Source organism: Vipera berus (genome assembly GCF_964194415.1).
Source record: "Vipera berus genome assembly, chromosome: 7".
Taxonomy (NCBI): Eukaryota; Metazoa; Chordata; class Lepidosauria; order Squamata; family Viperidae; genus Vipera; species Vipera berus.
Genome location: NC_138209.1, coordinates 40661506 through 40680426, shown reverse-complemented (window position 1 = coordinate 40680426; position 18921 = coordinate 40661506). Strand labels below are relative to the sequence as shown.

Here is an 18921-nt window from a genome sequence, read left to right as displayed (position 1 = left end):
TTTCTTGAATCAGTTATCCAGGATCGCATTATTATCTTTTAAATATTTGAAATAATGCCTTAATGAAGTCTTAGATTTTATTTTAATATACAGTATATTTTATGGTAGCTAGAGTTTTAAATAGCAAGTTTCTTGCATCGTGCAGTATTTTAAATACAAAAATTATGCATAGCAGTTGTTTGTAATAAAAATATTTAAGTATATTGTTGGGCTGCAAAAATGTGATAAATTGTATAAATATATTTTTATATTAAAGCTGCTGTGGAGAATATCATTGCATGTATAGAAAGTACTCTGGTTTTCTTAAAGTCTTATTTGATACTACCAACAAGAGGCACAAACTGATTCTGACCAGTTCAGCTTGAAGATTATTCCTTTTGAAAGATTGAAATGGAATACACAAGCAGTTTTTAGGTAAAAATGTATGACACAGTACCTTTTAAAATAATGGCTACAAAATGATACTGAACAAATGTTTTAGTTTTCAGCATGATAGCTGCTGTGTGTTTTGGAACACTCCATTCTAAGTTTGCACTATAATTAGAGTAAATGCAAATACAAATTTGTGATTTTGTCCAAATGGGGAAAATGCTATTAAAATTGGTGGTTGAGCCTACTCAGAACATTATTAGCAGTGTAAAAATAGAGATGCTTGCATGCTTCCCTACAATAAGGATTACATTAAAGTTCCACATTTATGTTAATGAAGGAGTCTTCCTGCTCTCTAAACCTTCAGAGAACAAATGTCTGAAAAATATGGGCAGTCCTTGACTTACGACCATTCGTTCAATGCGCCTTTGCAGTCACAACAGCACTGAAAAAAGTGGCTTATGACCACTCCTTGCACTTAAACCTGACATAAATCTGTCATATGATTGCGATCTGAGTGTTTGACCCCTGCCTCACGCAGCAGTTGAAGTGTCCTGCAATCCTGTAATCACCATTTGTGACCTTTCCAGCCAGCTGGAAAGTTACAAATATCAGTCACATATTTCCCTTAACCGCAGTGATTTGCTGAGCAGCAAAAAGCTCATAAAAACTGGGTCACATGCCTCACTTAGCAACTGCCCTGCTTAACAAATTTTCCAGCCCCATTTATGGTTATAAGTTGAAGACTACCAGTAGGTCTAGTGACTAAGATGTAAGATTAGAGGCAGAAGACTGGAGTTTTTGTCCTGTCTTAGATACAAAACCAACTGAGTGACTGAGGCAATTACTCCCTCAGCCCTAGAAAGAATGCACTAGCAAAATTATTTCAGAAACTGTTCCCCAAAAGTTGCAGTCAAGATTGAGTTGAAGGCACAAACAAAGATGGAATATCTTTTTTCACTGACAATATCTTACCTATTTTCTTCTCCATATCTTCGTTAGTCTTGACTCCTGACAAGTGCCTGGACAAGTCCTTTGCTGTCTTAACATATTTGAAAGTAGTTTGCCATTACCTTCCTAGGAGTAAAAGTGAGTAAGCTGGTCCAAGTCACCCAGCTGGTTCTGTACCTAAGATGGAACTGGAACACAAGAGTTCCGTTTTCTGTTCTGGTGCTTTAACCAGCACATCAGACTGACTCTCCATCTTAACTATGAATGTAACTCCACATTGTTGGTTTCTTTTTATGGAGCTGACTTAGCTTTTAATCTTGTTGATATCTATCATACTTGAGTGCTTTTTCAGAAGTTACTGGTTTTTTTAAAGCATGTATAGTTAACATATTCATGATTACAAATAAAACCGAGAGAAGTAACTTGAACTCAAAGTAACAAATTAATTTTTGATATTTTAAGTTTTTTTAAATTAAAAAAGTCTCATTTCATTCCTGATATGCAGGTAATATGTAATAATGTAACACCTTTATAGGTAAAAATAGAACTATAAGTACTGGAATCAAAGTGTACAATTGAAAACTGTTTCTGAATTAATTTGAATTTGTAATATATGTATACACTAATGTGAATTACCTCTGTTAAGAATATTACTGTATTTTAAAAATGTAAACCAAATTTTCATTTCCTGTATAAATGAGAAATGTTGGATTTGTGAGTATATGTGCTTTAAAGAAATATAAGTCTTAATAGACATTTTTTGCACAAATTTATTGCTATTAAATAATGGGAATTTTGACAACTTTTTATAGCTGGCTGTACAGTCTTAATATATGCTTACAATATTTGATTTTTTTTAACTTTATTTTTATAATTGTTCCCTTTAGACTATATGGCTTTTGTAATGTTAAATACATTTAACGTGTTATAGAGAAATATCTTTGTTAAACTTTTAAAAATTGTCCTGCATTTACCTGCTGATAAAACAAAAATAAGATATCCGATATCTCTTTGCTTAGTTTACAGATGTATAATTTTTCTGTGAAACAGGAGCAAATCATTATTTGTTAGTTTTAAGAATACAGTTCTCAGTTTGAGTGTAAATATTTGCTATCAAATACAGTGACTAAACATCTGGTAAAAAATGTAACACTTGCATTCAGCTCCATATCATAGTATCACTCTAAACTACAGTTGATCTGTAAAAGCAGATGAAATGTTCAATTCTACCAAATGAATATTTGTTAAACCCTTACTCATTTAAATAAGCCAGTTTTCATTTCACTATGCTGTTTGCCAAGACTCCAATTTTTTAAATGGGTAGGGGTGGACATACTGACACTATAAAAGATTCTAAATAACTTTACTACACATATTTAATATGTGTATATAAGTAAATCATGAGGTATGGATTGTTTTACTTGAATTCATATGTGATGGTCTTCTTACTCACGAGTATGGCTATGAATCGCCCATTTCTTCAAGACTGTTAATTCATTCTGATGAATTGTATTAGACTCTACGGTGAAACAAGTGACGGTGAATTCAGTTCGATTCATACTCTATGTATTGCATTACAATAGGTTGACTTTCTCAACTCAGAAAATTAAGAGAACACCTAATATTTTGGGGCACACTCCTATTCTTTGCTTGTTTAGAATTTGAGAAGAAAAATCATTCAAAATATTGTTTGTCAGAGAACAAACTATTGCTGTCATCACTGTATTTTGTAAATGCAGACAAGAATTCACATTTACATAACAAGGTTTATTTCATTAGTTGAGGGAAGAACAATTTTAGAATATTAACTTAGAACAAAGAATGCAAGTTACAATATTTATTAATATGTCTGATTCAATCACTTCAGACTTTACTGCTTGGCTATACAGTAAATTCTTGTGGAGGAAGTGACACATCTACTTACGTAGGTTGAACAGCAATTCTTTAAAAATAACCCTCGCCTTCAAATTTCTGACATTTTTAGTTCAAGAATCCCCTGTTGTGATTCAGCGTCAGCATGTGGTTTCAGCAGCTCAGTCTGACAATTCTGAAGAGGAGGAGGAAGAGGAGGGGTTTGGAGAGCCTTTGGTGTCAGAGGAAGGTTCTGATGCACCGCAGAACTCTCAGCCAGGCCCCTCCCGTCTTGTTCCTCCTCAGACCCACCTGTGTGAACATGAAAGTGGAAGAAGACGATCCACAGCTGGCTCTGTTCAGGGACGCTAGGAGCAGGAGGCAATCTAGCAGAACTGAGCAAAGAAAAGCAATGAGGCAACTCGGGAGAAGGCAATGAGAAGCCACGCCTTGGGACTGCTGTTTAAAAGGGGAATGTGTGGGAGGTGCTAGTTGCTGAAGGCACCCGTTTGAACAGCTTCTGATAAAGTCTTGGTCTGTATTTGTTTAACTTTTGTTTGAACTTTTTCATTTAGCTTTTGCAAATAAATTTGGTTGGATTAGTTCCAGCCTATTGTTTATAAAAAGGGGTTGTCCCTGACATTCCAACAGGGCCGGTCGTAGGCCCTCCAAAGTTTCCGAATGAAAATAAGCCCAAGTTCAATCTCAATATCAAATGAACTTCACCCTACCTCTACCAATGCTTCAGGTCTTGTGCTCAACACAACAAATTTATACAGCCCAAGTAGAATGTAATTAATTCAATGCTTAAAGCCCTTGGTCCCAGCCTGACAAAAATGGGGAGAATCCATTTCCTCTAGGATATAAATATAAATAAATGTTCCATTCATATATTATTGAGAGTGGAGCACAAAACTGATTGAAAGAAAAACATTATTTCAATTATGAAAATTAACAGGAATGTCTACAGACTTAATTTTCAACTTCTTTTAGAACATGAAACTCCAAAAGGGCAAATCCAAAGCATAATGGGGATCAGGACCACATTAGACACAGCAAAATTTGTTCAGGTGGTTGGTCTGTTTACATACCATAAAAACGACCATAAAAATACCATTGACATAGTCCAAGCACACGTTGCTGCTGAAGGCACAAAGCTGAAGGCACAAAGTACTTTAAAACTTCAAACACAGCAAATGACTTTCCTTGCCAAAGAGAAGAATATATGCAACTTCTTTACATAAAAGCAGCTAAAACAGTGCTCAGAATTGATCAGTTTACATTTTCTCATTTTATGCTAGGAGTTCATCATAAATTATTGTTAGAAAGATATCTGTCTCCAGTCCAGAGTTGATTGCTGAAAATAAACGACTTAATTCAAAATGTTCTGTCACTTCAATGTCAGTTGTTATATTTAACATAAAACACAATTTGAACTTACTGAATAATGTGAAAAATGACAGTTCACAGAGCAAGTTCACCAGCAAAAATATCTCAACAGTTCAAATAGAAAAAGTAGTTGTTATTAAAAATTCTGAAGTAAGAGTTTTCCAATGTTCTTTTATTTTTGGTTCTGAAGCAAAGCCAGCTAAAGGAGTAATATTGGCCGGTTTTTCTTGAAGGCAGTCTGGTTGTCTGCTGGATAAAGAAAACAAAAATTAGATCCATCAGTGGAAAAACCTGTACACAAAATAATCCTGTCACATCAGACTTCTAGTACAGCATCATCAGTTGCCTGATAAACCTAAATATAGAACATAACTTATTCTGTTGCTCCTTGCCAACTGTTTATTCATACTTTTTTATTTTTATTTTGCTTTAGTCATATATTTGTTCCAGTTGTTAGTCAGCAAAACTATATTTCACGAATGTTGATCCACTTTTAAAGCTATTTTTAATAGCCACTGATACTTCTGGTTGAACCACATTATAAATTATAAACTAATTCATCATTTTGTGTTAGATTTTTCAAGCATTGTACAGGTAGTCCTTAAGTTATGAGTGCAGTGGAGCCTGCCCATTCCACTCGTAACTTGAAAACTTGTAAATCTCATACCTTGAACGAGATCATTCCCTTGCTTATTAAAATACACATGGCTCGTTAAGCAAACATGAAGTACCTCAGGGTGGGGAAGGCTATGGAGGGCCTAGTGATGGAACAGGCCCCCAAGGACTCCCCAACCCACTACTGTAAGATACCCCATACTTCCCCTTCCCTTCCTGACACGGACTCATCTGTAAAAGATCCGTCTCCTCTCTGCCACGGTTCCTGCTTTTCCAGGCCACTCCCACCTGCATCTGAGGCCAGCAAACGCTTCTGCGCCCCCCCTGCACAGCCCAATTGGGCCTGGAAAACGCCTCCAGAACCCAGATAGGGCCATGGGAGGCACGCAGAAGCATTCTCTGGCCTCATATCTGGGCAGCAGTGGCCTGGAAAATGCCTCTGGAGCCTGGATTGGGCCGCAGGAGGCGCAGAAGCATCCCCTGGCCTGATATCTGGGCCGCAGCAACCTGGAAAAGGCCTCCGGAGCCCCAGTCTAGCCTCCAGAGGCACCTGGAAGCATCCTGCAGTTTTGGTTCTATTCTCTGTTGCAGAGAACCGAGGCCTAAAGTACCATGAGATCACGCAAAATCAGTAGTGTGAGATCTCACCCCACTGATCTTGTGTGATCTTGCATTACTTTAGGTCTCCATTCTCTGCGAATGCACCGAAGGCCTGAAGCAGCCAAGAAAGCAAAGGATCTCAATCTTCGTAGGGTGAGTATTGAAGGCCTGGTGTCTAGGGAGACCCGGGGCACAGGTGAGAAGGGAGGGAATAACCAGGGTGAATGTTGCAGAGCCACTGCAGTCACGCATAAGGGCGAACGACTGCCGTGGTGCTGCAATATTCGTAACTTCAGGACTTCTCGTAAGCACTAGAGGGCGCTCATCACATAACTTTGAACGAGCATTAAGTGAACGCTCAAAACTTGGGGATTACCTGTATAATGTTATGGAGCCATAATAAAGACATAACCAGACAGCCAAATTTTTTTCCTTTGTGGCATAAAGTGATTTACATTTTTGCTTAGCCTTCTTGATTGCAACAGGTAAAAACAATCATATCCATTAAGATATAAATGGCATTCAATTTTTTTAATTGCAAAGAGTTCTATCATTTCGTTTTCTGAATTAGTCCAACAGTCTCAATCACTAACCCCAAAATGGAATTGTATTTTTTTAGTAAATGAAATAAGACAATTTATTTTATTTATTTTAATTCCATTTATATCCCGCCCTTCTCCAAAGACTCAGGGCGGCTTACAAGCTTAGCAGTAGCCTTCATTCTATGTATATGCCTGCTTATTAGGGCTTTCATACACCCCCCCAAGCGGCATTATTACAAAGTCAGCTTAATTGCCCCCAACAATCTGGGTCCTCATTTTACCTACCTCAGAAGGATGGAAGGCTGAGTCAACCTTGAGCCTGGTGGGATGCGAACCTGCACTAATTGCAGGCAGCTGGGGTTACTTAAGGAGGCATTAGCCCACTGCTCCACAAAGGCTCTACTTGATTAGTGCAGTTAAAAATCTTACTTCAAAGGAATTACAAACCATAATTCTGGATTAACAAACTAGCCATTAATGCAGTATAGATAAGTTTCATATACATGCTTTTGAATCATTTAAAACTGAATTTTTCAAACACACACACAAAAAACCCTATTCTGTAAACTTGGTACTTCATAAATACAGTTGTTCAAAAGTTTTAAACATATCACTTCCATAGAATTAGACATATTTATCTCCCACCTATTCTACAGTGTTTACTATTATTTCTTGCTACACAACCTCCTGAAATGCGTGGCAGTAATATTTGGAGATCCAACTTTCATAATAAATCACGCATCCAGTCTGCCTCAGCAATTTTAGATGCCATCTAAGACATCCTAGGCTGCAATTCTAAATTTTTGTCTTCCCTGCCAAACTACACATTTCCATTATATTATTTATATCCCACCTTTATTATTTTTACAAATAACTCAGGGTGCAGAACATATCTAACATACCTTCCTCCTCCCATTTCCCTCCAACAACAAACCTGGGATGTGAATTGAGAGTATGTGATTGACCCAGCATCACCCAGCTGCCTTTCATGGCTAAAGCAGGACTAGAATCCATAGTCTCCAGGTTTCTAGTCTGGTGCCTTAACCACTAGATCAGGCATGTCAAACTCGTGACGTCATGTAACATATCATGACTTTTTCCCCACTGCCGGCAATGGGGTGGGCACGGTTTTAGTATGATGCATCCGGCCCATGGGCCAGCAGTTTGACATGCCTGCACTAGACCAAACTGACTCTAGTATTTTTACAGTAGTCGTCTTACAGGCGTAATAATGCTATACACCAATATTCCCCAAAGAGTCTCACAAGATTTACTTGTAATCAAACATGAATAAAACTATCAATGCTGGATTAATCCACACTGGACTAATCCACAATTCACAGCATTTTGGCTTCCTATATTACAATAAAGCTGAATTTGTATAACATGCTTACTCCTTAACCCTGTGCCCTGGGTTTGTGTAATACAGTGAACCTTATTTTAATTAACTATATAGCTGGACCTGAGCCACATGCTATTGCTTAAATTTTAGGTGGAGCTTTTGGTACACTGAAAACGTGTTTGTAGACATTTCCTAACCCCAGACATGTTAAACACAAGGCCCGGGGGCCGGATGCGGCCCGCGAAGTGGTTTCATGTGGCCCGCGAACCCATCCTGGAAAGTGAGGGAACGGCCCCCACTGCCTTGGCCCTGGCCCAGAGACCCTCCTCCTGCCAGAGACCCCCAGATCTGTCCCACTCCTGCCCAGGCCCCCACAGGCACCCTTGATGCGAACAATGTAGAGCTGGCCATGCCCACCCAGTAGGCCATATGCACTGTAGCCACGCCCACCCAGTAGGCCACGCCCACCCTGGCAATACCCACCTGGCCCCGAGGGCAACTGCAATGCTGATGCGGCCCTCAATGAAATTGAGTTTGACACCCCTGCCTTACCCAATTATGCAACATCATCAGTGTGATTACGTGTGGTGTTTGCTGTCTATGTGGGGATATGGCTTTTAGTTCCTTAATCTAACACTTGGATAGAATAATCACAACTGGATTCAGTTGCAGAATAATTCACAACTGGAAAACTATTAGCATCTTAGAGTCTTAGACCAAGTCAGATTCCTCCCGCCCCCCCCCCCAAAAAAAATGCTAGAGCTCCAAAAAGGACGAGAGACACAAGGAGATTAATCATGATCACACACTATTCAAAAAAGACAATGAAAACCTAAGAAAAAAACAAAAAGGCTAAAAATCATTCTCTTCAGCAATCAAGTTTTAGATAAACAGGGATTAACGTCAGACAATCAATCAAGAAACCACCAAGGAAGCTCCACAGAGACACTAATGAAATTACCTAATCATGTAAATAAATGTGCAAATAAACGCAAAGCTTACAGAGCACCAAGAACTCCACAGTTTAACCCTGAGGTACAGATACTGCAGAAACAGGACTAGCTATTTAATAGCATATTTATACTTAAGAATTAAATTGCTTCTTAGCAGGAAGGGAAAGGAAACTGGGTTCTGGTGTTGAAGGATAACATTTTGAAGAAGAGAAACCATCTGTATCAAAGGAAAGGGAACTACCTGCTCCAGCTGAGGAAAAGGGAATTATAATCAGGTTTGTATACATTGGGACAATGACAAGACCCACAAACAAGCAACAGATAAAAGCAGCTGCAATAAAGGTGTGGCAAAGTATTTCAAATAAGGAAACTCAGTATTTAGTCATGTCTGTGGGTTACAGACTTTAGGCAGTCATTGACTGCAAAGGATTTTCATCCAACTATTAAAACCAATGCTTATATTTGTAATTACCGGTATGTTAGTTTGTTCCATCTTTAATGGGCCACCAAAACTGGGTGTGGGTATTAAAATGGTTGTAATTCCTCAATGTTAATGCCACACTTTTGTCAAACTTCTTGAAATAAACTTGGCTGTCTTCACTCATTCGACTGTTTCATTTCAAATTCAATGTGGTGGTGTACAGAGGCCAAATGCTAAAAAAAATATATATCATTGTCCCATTATATACAAACCTTCTGGACTTAACTAAAGAAATACCACCAAGTCATTTGCCTAAGTGTTACACAACGTGTTTCTCTAACTCATATTTTCCCATTTGATTATTTTCTTATTAAAGCTTTTTGGTGAATAACAATTTCTCATACCCCACAGTACAGTTTTGACAGTTCCAAGACTTATTAGGCTTCATCGACTTAACATCAATTCTTCTAATTACAGAACAAGATGTGATTTCTGTTTTGCTCAGTGACCTGCCACAGACCAAGAAACTTTGGCTTTTATCTCAAAGCACCCCAGAGCATCACCCATCGTGGAAACCCGTCTAGGATGACATTATTACATTATGGCCTGAGGCGATCCCGGAAGTAGAGGGCTCACTGCGTCCCAGTGCAGCTAGCGAATCGTGTCCTCACAACCGAAAAGGGGGGTGGGGGGGTGGAAACGCACATCACAATCCCCAACCGCCGGCTTCACACTGTTACAAAACTCAAAGCAATCAAACAGAATCCTGCTGATCTCTCTTCAAATCTTGAATTCGCCCTTGGGACCCGTAATCACTCTAGGCCAGGGGTAGGTAACCTCGGCTCTTTTATGACTCATGAACTTCAACTCCCAGAATTCCTGAGTCAGCGTGGCTGACTCAGGAATTCTGGGAGTTTAAGTCCATGAGTCATAAAAGAGCCGAGGTTGCCTACCCCTGCTCTAGGCATAATAAACAGCCTTGGTGGAGCAGTGGGCTAATGCCTCCTTAAGTAACACCAGCTGCCTGCAATTATTGCAGGTTCGCATCCCACCAGGCTCAAGGTTGACTCAGCCTTCCATCCTTCCAAGGTAGGTAAAATGAGGACCCAGATTGTTGGGGGCAATAAGCTGACTTTGTAATAATGCCGCTGGGGGGGGGAGAAAGCCCTAATAAGCAGGCATGTACATAGAATGAAGGCTATTGCTAAGCACATTTGATTTGTGCTTAGATTGTAAGCCGCCCTGAGTCTTTGGCGAAGGGCGGGATATAAATGGGATTTAAAAAAAAAAAAGGCCCCGCTAGCCTTGGGCATTTCCCAGTCGTTTCCCCCCGTGTCAAGTCTCCCTGCGCCGCCGCCCCTTTCGGCTCACCCTTTTGGTGCTGCCGCTAAGGTAGCAGATAAACGAAGACGAAGAGTACGAGGTCGAAGAGGATCATCAGCCAGAGGTCCAGCCAATAGGAGGTCCCGGAGAGAGCGGGCCCGCAGGCGATGTTCCCCGTTGTTCCGGTCACCTCGGCTGCGAACCGGTCCGGTTCAGGTTCAGTCTTTCGGCGTTCTCGTACCTCAACGCCTTCCGCAGCCTCCATCGTCCCTCACAAGGCAAGGATTTGTTCCGCGAACGGCGTCCGGCGCAGGCAGGACAGTCACTACCATAGAGACAAAAAGAAAAGGAGAGGCACAAAAATGATGTTTCCGGTCGAGACTTCCGGTGAGGTGGGGCTCTTATGTCTCTGTTTAGGCCAGGGGTAGGCAACCTCGGCTCTTTTATGACTCATGGACTTCAACTCCCAGAATTCCTGAGTCAGCTCAGGAATTCTGGGAGTTGAAGTCCATGAGTCATAAAAGAGCCGAGGTTGCCTACCCTTGGTTTTAGGCGAAGGCAGAAGCTTGCGGTTCATCCAACGTGAAGGCGGATTCTGTACAGTACAAGAAACTGTGGTTGACATAGAAATCTGGGCTGGATGCCCATGGCGTTGCATAGAGATAATAAGGAGCTTTCGTGCCTTGCAGAGTTGTGTTATTTTCATTTAAGCTTAAACGGAAGCAATCGTTTTTCTCGCGGTGGAGGTTAATTTATAACAGGTTTTTTTTTTTAAAAGTTGGCGACTTTTAAGACGTGTGGAATTAGCAGAGCTCTCCAGACAGAATGCTGGAGGGATCAAGCATTTCCACCATCTGCTGACTACGGATACAAGACTCCCAGCTAAGGGACGACCTCACCTAGTGGTTTCAAACGGATGACAAAGGAAAAGGCCGTTGGCACACTAGCCACAGAGGAAGGAGAATCAGTTTGGTGTAATGGTTAAGGTACTGCAAGAACACTTAAGTTCTAGTCCCTCCTTAGTCATGAAAGTTGTGTAAGGTTCCAGATACTGTTAAAAGTCTAATCAGGCAAGGCAAACAGAGGCTTCGAGGAAACAGTGCTTTAATTGATCAAATACAGCAGCTGGGTGGCAAACAATCTGGAACATACCAATAAACAATTTCTTTTTTTCCCAATTACAGAAACCTTCAGGTGTGTGTGTGTGTGTGTGTGCCTTGGAATCACTGTCGGGTGTATCTTCAGAGCATCTGAAGGCAGGACAAAACTTGGAATGGTTTATGTCCGGAAGTCGTGGGTGTTCCTGTTATGTATTGTACTGTAAATATGCTAAGCCATTGACCCCCGCCTAGTGTGGAGAAGCTAAGCGGGTATTTCCTGCCAAGCGGAGGCTAGCCCTCAGGGGATCCTGACAGGCAGTCCTAACCATTTCAACGGGAACATTTGTATTTGGGCGGGAGATTCCTGGCAGGTAATTGGGTGAACACCTGAGGGCTTAAGAGTATAAGTACCGGCCATTACCTGTTGTTCCAAAAAGTTCTGTTCCTGTTGCAATAAAGCTATGCTATGACGCTGTGTTGCTCCTTGCCTATTGAAGTAACTCACTACATAAAAGTTCCATCACTGGAGGTTTTTCGGAAAAGATTGCACAGTCTGTCTGTCTGGAATGGTATAGGATCTCCTGCTTGAGCAGGGACTATGAGACCTCCAAGGTCTTCCAACTCTTATTCTGTATTCCATTTTTAGCCCATCCCACTTCACAGGTTTATTGTGGGAGAAGAAGGTGTATTATGTATAATCAGAGCCTTGAGTATCTTATAAAGTAGTAAAGGCAGGATAAAAATCTAATAAATAAATCATAGTACGACACCTCCTACCGAATTTTACAGTTGGTTCCAAAGGATAATTTAAAGGTAAAGTAAAGGTAAAGGTCCCCCGCACATGCATGCTAGTCATTTCCGACTCTAGGGGCCGGTGCTCATCTCCGTTTCAAAGCCGAAGAGCCAGCGTTTGTCCGAGGACATCTCCATGGTCATGTGGCTGGCATTTTTAGACGCCAAAGGCGCACGGAACGCTGTTACCTTCCCACCGTAGTGGTCCCTATTTTTCTACTTGCATTTTTACGTGCTTTCGAACTGCTAGGTTGGCAGAAGCTGGGACGAGTAACAGGCGCTCACTCTGTTACGCGGCACTCGGGATTTGACCTGCCAAACTGCCAACCTTCTGATCGACAAGCTCAGCGTCCTTGTCATAATAAATTATATTTGGGTAACCAAAGGCTTCCTTTATTCAAACCCTTTTAGAGTTTTCATATTTTCCATCTCATAACAATATAATATTCTAGTTACAAATCCTATCCTTCCAATTATAATAATACTTTTATTTCTAATGGTTATCTATTTTCTTAGCCATATTCAAACTTCTGTTTAATTTTTTTTATTTTATTTTTAATCCCATTTATATTCCGCCCTTCTCCGAGGACTCAGGGCGGCTTACAATCTAAGAAGCACAAATCAATGTGCTTAGCAATAGCCTTCATTCTATGTATATGCCTGCTTATTAGGGCTTTCGGGGGGCCCCAAGCGGCATTATTACAAAGTCAGCTTATTGCCCCCAACAATCTGGGTCCTCATTTTACCTACCTTGGAAGGATGGAAGGCTGAGTCAACCTTGAGCCTGGTGGGACTCGAACCTGCACTAATTGCAGGCAGCTGGTGTTACTTAAGGAGACATTAGACCACTGTTCCACCAATAGTATAATATCCCATCTAATAGGTCAAAACCTCTATTTTCTTCAGTCTTGCTCTAGCTGTCTTCCTTTGCCAAATAACTTTTCAAGTCAGTACATTTGAATCAAGTAATTCTTCCTCTGTTTTTGTATAGTTTGGACTGAGGAAGAAAATTTGATTGAAGTATTTTTGGAAGAACATTCAACCCATTTATATTCATTAAACAGCTTCCATCTTTCTCCTTCAGCTTTCCTTTTCATTTTTTGTTTGTCCAAACAAAATACATATTTTAATATATATTTAAAATATATTAAATATAATTGATGCATACTTTTTAGTAAGATAAAATAATCAATTTCCCTTAAGATTTGTGTTTTATTGATATGAGCAGATTTGCATGTATTTTTTGGAATTAAAGTATTTTAACTCATTTATGAAAAATGTTTTGAGGTGGAAGAAAACAGGATAGTGAGTAGCAAGGTGGTAGACTCAGCTATAACAGCAATAGAGTGAAAAGATCTGAAAGACCAGGTTGAGTATCTGGCTTCTCCATTGACTTTGCTTGTGATCACATAACCCCTGGATGCTAGAACCATTATAAATAAATCCAAGCTTCCGAATTTTGGTCACATGACAATGCAACTGTTGTTAAGTGTGAAAAATGATCATAAGTCAATATTTTCAATTCTGGTGACTTTGAACAGTCGCCAATGAGTTGAGGACTACCTGTAATCCTATAGAAGGTCTAACTATGTGATCATTAAAAGTTGACACTAACATAATAGCAAATAATCAAGAGTTCTTGAACAAGAAGACCCCAGCTGAAATTCCCCTAATCATTTGTATTAGGATTTGCATTGGCAAATACTGAAAATCATACAACATTGAATCTCTATTTTCTAATTTGGATATTATTTGTTAAATGATATGGGGGCAATAGACTTAGTTACATACTGTTGAGTTAGATCTGTGTATTAATAGATGCTCCAGTAAAATGTTTTGTTTTTTTTTAGAAAAATAAATGAAGCTTGTTCAACTGTTGGAGCCCAGGAACCTTTCATTGTTCACAGATACATAATAGGAATCATTTTTAAAAGCACTTCATGAACAGATTAACTGAAATAAACCAACTGCATATACTTCCCTAAAAACTGAGGCCATTAATGTGAATATTGTAGGGGGTTTTGAAGAATGAGTACTTAGACCATGATTGATAGACTTATCTCAATGGAATCTGAAGTTTGTCTAGTTCTTCATTTTAAAGCCAAATTAATTTCAATACAGATGATGTAGAGTTTCTTATAGGTGTATTTTAAAGTGTTCTGTAATTTTTAAATTTGGATTTCTTGAAAGAGGAATTTCTTCTTAAATAGAAATTTGTGATTTGTTAGTTTTTCAGTACCAAATAAAGGTGAAGAAAGAATACAGGACAGAAATTAGGATACATTACATTAGGTGACATTTTGAGAAAGTGTATGAGAAGGTGTGTACAAAATTTATTGTCAAAATGTACATAAAAATAGTTATGTTAACATTTTTAAGAAATCACAAAAATAAAAACTAATGAGGGAATGTGTCAAATTTAAAAAGTAGAACTAGGTGAATTTGAAAAAATTAACATATTTGGTATTTGGATCAGACTAGTAATTTTATAAGTGTTTTATAAAGGAGTGATAATTTATGTTAATTATTCAGTTAAATAAGCAATTATCCAGACTTAGTCACAACAACAATGAAAGACAGTGTCTTCTAAAATAGAGAGTAGAAATAAGGTTTATTTTTCCATTTATAAAAAGCAAATTTTATATTCGTACTCAGCAACACCATTTAGCTAAATAGTCATGTTGCATAAAAGATAAATACATTTTAAGTGAATGTTAGTACTTAGCTACTTTGTATTTGGTTAAGAAAATGTAAAGAATACACAAGCGGTCTTCCATTGGTCTTCAGTCTTCAGCAATAGTTGTTTATGCTTTCTTGAAGAATCTTTTGGCTGCTACTCCTTCATAGGTGTAAGTCTGAAAATATTTTTTTTAAAAAATAAATAAAACAAATCAGAATATCAGCAATATTTTTCTGGATTTGCAGTGCTTATTTTCCCAGAAATAGTTTCAATCTATATTCCAGAAACCAGCCCTTTTTAAGGTGACATAAATAGATTAAAATCAATAATCCTGGAATAGTTAATTAAATTGTGTCAGAAGTTAAGAAATTCATTCCTAAGCTGAGCTACAATAAAACCCAAGAAGCATATATGGCTGGATCTAGAAATTGTTTATTGCAGCAGGGCACATATTAGCAAGCAGGCAGAGATGAGACTATTGGAATAAGCAAACATAGGCAAAACCAGATTGTGGAATGGAATCCTGCAAGGAGCGCTACATCTGGCCAGGGTTCACGGCAAGGCCCCGCTTATGATTAATATATTATCAAACATTTTAAAAATGGTTTTTCATGTTTTGAATTTTAGAAGAGATTGTTTTCTTAGGTTGTAATCTGATTTTCTTTTCTTTTTTTTGCTTCAGCCTCATAACTGGCTTCTCAACTATTATAACTGCAAGTTAATACTTTTTTGTTTTTTTGTTACATCTTTTCAGTTCCCTATTAAGAAAATATGATTTTCCAGTGTTGATTACTGTATATAAAAATATTTATGATATACTTACCTGAATCATTTCATCTCCTACAATTTCCCGCAGTGCATCAAGTTTCTTTCCGTTATCTTTCCGGGTGAATGTGCCTATCAATTGGGTTCCTTGCAAGTCCCAGTGCCCCTACAGTACACGGCATGCATACAAGGAAGGAAGGGAAAGAGAGAGGAAGGAAGATTTTTGATGTGTTTGAACATATTTGTAGCTGGTTATAACTAAAGTGGATGTGAGGATGAGAAACTACCTCCTGTGAGAAAAGGTTGAGGAAACTGGGAATATTTGTCCTTGAGAACAGTAACTGAGGTGGGTTATGGTAAGCCCACATCAACAGCAAAACTATGATTCTAAGGAAAAAAAATGTTTTCTTACATTGAGTTCAGTTCCATCAGCTAAACTGTAGTCAAAATTCACTCCCAAAGTGAACACTATCTCTATGCTGCGGAAATTGCTGTGTTCTTGAATGGTGAATTTATTTCCCTCTTGTTTGATTGTGAGCTTCAAGTTGTCATGGGCTCCAAGCTTCCTCTTCACTAAATTAATACCTATGAAAGTTAAGATGAATGTAAGTCAGTTGCACAGCAGACAGATTTTTATTTTTAAATAATTATTTTTAGATAAATTGTCTAAATACAGTGGCTAGAGTTGGACAATTTGAGTCTGTCCTCTGTAATTCTTGTTTGTCTAGGCTTTGGTTTTAAGGGCAAATACAACCAGTTTACCAGGATCTGCTTATGATTTCTTAGGGTCGTTTAGTCAATGTGGAATTATACATGATGTACATCTCAGACTACTAATGTTCTCTTTTCCATATCTCCCAGTGGCTGAGTTCACAAAACAGACTAACCCCAAGTCAAATAATATATGTGCAATATATGTGTAAGCACATAAGTCCAACCCCCACTAAACAATTGTCAGAACCTTTTTATCTAAAGAGAAGCCAGAATATTGTCAAAGGTCAAATTGCTCAGATCAGCTAAATGTACCTCATACTTCTGTACTGGAAAATAATGTTATTACAAAAAAAGAAGAGGAAGCTCTGGATGCAGAATTAAAACTGCATAGCTATACAGTATTTAGTCTACTTTTGTAATAAAAAGCCTAAGGAAACTTGAAATTAGTGCAACTGCAGGGAACACAAATACTATTTAGTAACAATAGAAAACCAATCATTCTAGAGTCTTCTAGAATGGCAAATAGCATATATGAAAATAAATAATAATTAATCCCATTTAAAAAGGAAATATGGACCTAGAGGAGAATCTGTGAAATTATATTTGAGACAACAGTAATGAGAATGTTACAAATAGAGGATGGAATAAAAAATCTTGCTGGAAGACTTTGGACTCTGATCTCCATCTGCTGCATAGCATCTTCCCCAGGTACCAGAGCAGAATCTACCCAGAATGGATGCAAGATGGTATGTGAGCAGGAATTGATAATTGAAACTCAGTAAATAAACTAATGCTTTCATTGTTTGATTTTGTGGTCTAATGTTGCCAGGATCCTAAACTTTTTGACTACATCCCTGGGTGATCTTTAAGAAATCACAAGATTTTTTTAAGATTAGATTTTGTAGAAAGCAAAGCCACTGAGGTTAGATTCTGAGAGTCTCAGGAAGCCAGATCCTAAGAGTCTGAGGAAGCTAGTTTTTGAGAAAGTAGAAGTCAGCAATGACTTCTGACTATAACAGCAGAATGACCGTATAAATTAAATATAGAAAAAAAGAAAGAAAGAAAGCAAACTCTTATAGACTCAACTTGTACAAGAAAGTAGGGATTGGAATTGGATGTATTTGGAAGAAGGAAAATCAAGTCCCCAAGATTTGAAGAGTCAACACAGAAAAAGACAAGGGGGATGCCTTGTGGACTTTGTTTTAAGCCCTTCCGTAGTCATGAAGAAACAAACATTTGTCAATATTTCTGTTCATTACAGAAAGAAATATACAAACCTGAAAGTATGTAGGTTTACCAGTTGAGGGAAAGAAAATTTTAAAAAAAAGCTAGAATGAAAGTCCAGTGATTAATAATGGACAATAAAGAAGAATTCCAGGAAGAATTCCAGCAAGTGTCTTGAATTGCATCGGCAATTTATTTTTCTTAAGAATCAAGGAAATGCAGATCTTACCCATTACTTCCATGAACTTTTCATAGTTTTCACTCTTCTCCACTTTCCAGGTGCCATCAAATGCCATGGTTGTTAGCTATTGCAATAAAAAAAACACGTAGAACTGAAGAAGGTTTCCTATCCAGGCTAGAGTAAAGCTTTCTGAAGGGGTGATTTATATTTTTACTTATCTTGAAAGCAATTCATACACTGATGTGGCTGACTAAAGTACAAATAGTCAGGTGACCCTATAAAATTAAATCACTACAATGTGTTCAGTTCAATATAATTAGAATAAATCTATTATATTTAATTCTATCTCTTAAAAATATTGCCTCTGTTCTTTGGTAGAGTCGTGATTACTAAGTTCTCTTTTCCCCTCTAAATAGGATGGACAACAGAAACAAAAGCTTAGATGATTACTGGTAAGGAGAAGAAATGAAAATAAAAGTGGTGCTCTGTTTAAATGAAGCAACACTTATTTTAAGCAGCAGCCCTACTGTACTGTTACATTTTCTCATGCTTTTTATTCCTGATGTCTGCTTGTTTGGAACGTGGCTCAAGATCCCCAAAAAACAACAAACTCAATTGGAATTCCAGCAACAAAGTTTTATTCAAAAAGAAGTATTTGAAAAGGCTTCGTGAGCTGAAACACGTAAGAGTTCAGCCACACCTTAAAGAGCTGTTTGACACATTTTTATATCCTACCCCCGAGCCAGATTCCCCCCTCCCCTATTGCTCTCAACGCCCCTTCCCCAATCATCCTATAACTAATCCAGACTGCCTAAAACCACTATCCCTCCCATGGTCCAGGAAGCCCCTTTGTACACATCCTATCACCATCTAATTTTCTGTTAACAAAGCTTGGCTCCTATAGTTATTTCTATATTTCCTCTGCTTGCGGTTTCAGTTAGCCAGCAACTTCTGCTTTTCTTATTTGTATATAGTTAACTTATCTGAGTTTATGCCTTTCAGGTGGCTTCTCCTACAGACCTTTAGATTCATTAGACATTTCTGAATAATAATCTACTCCTTTTATGCTCAAGCAAGGACAACTTCATTTCCTTTTAAACAAATAATAA

General features: G+C 38.3%; 1 protein-coding gene and 1 long non-coding RNA gene across 2 annotated transcripts; both read right to left on the bottom strand.

Moving 5' to 3' along the window:
* Window positions 1–2072: 2072 nt before the first annotated feature.
* LOC308670645 lies at window positions 2073–10703 on the bottom strand. The gene is made up of 2 exons (XR_014027051.1): window positions 10405–10703; window positions 2073–4809 (listed from the first exon to the last, which is right to left on the bottom strand). It is a non-coding gene; the product is annotated as an uncharacterized lncRNA (long non-coding RNA).
* A 4226-nt stretch (window positions 10704–14929) lies between these two features.
* On the bottom strand, window positions 14930–18036 carry FABP2 (fatty acid binding protein 2). Its single transcript, XM_081332281.1, has 4 exons — window positions 17861–18036; window positions 16106–16278; window positions 15752–15859; window positions 14930–15103 (listed from the first exon to the last, which is right to left on the bottom strand). The coding sequence occupies exons 1-4, from the start codon at window positions 17925–17927 to the stop codon at window positions 15053–15055; spliced, it is 399 nt and encodes a 132-aa protein (XP_081188407.1). The 5' UTR covers window positions 17928–18036; the 3' UTR covers window positions 14930–15052.
* Between the last annotated feature and the right edge of the window lie 885 nt (window positions 18037–18921).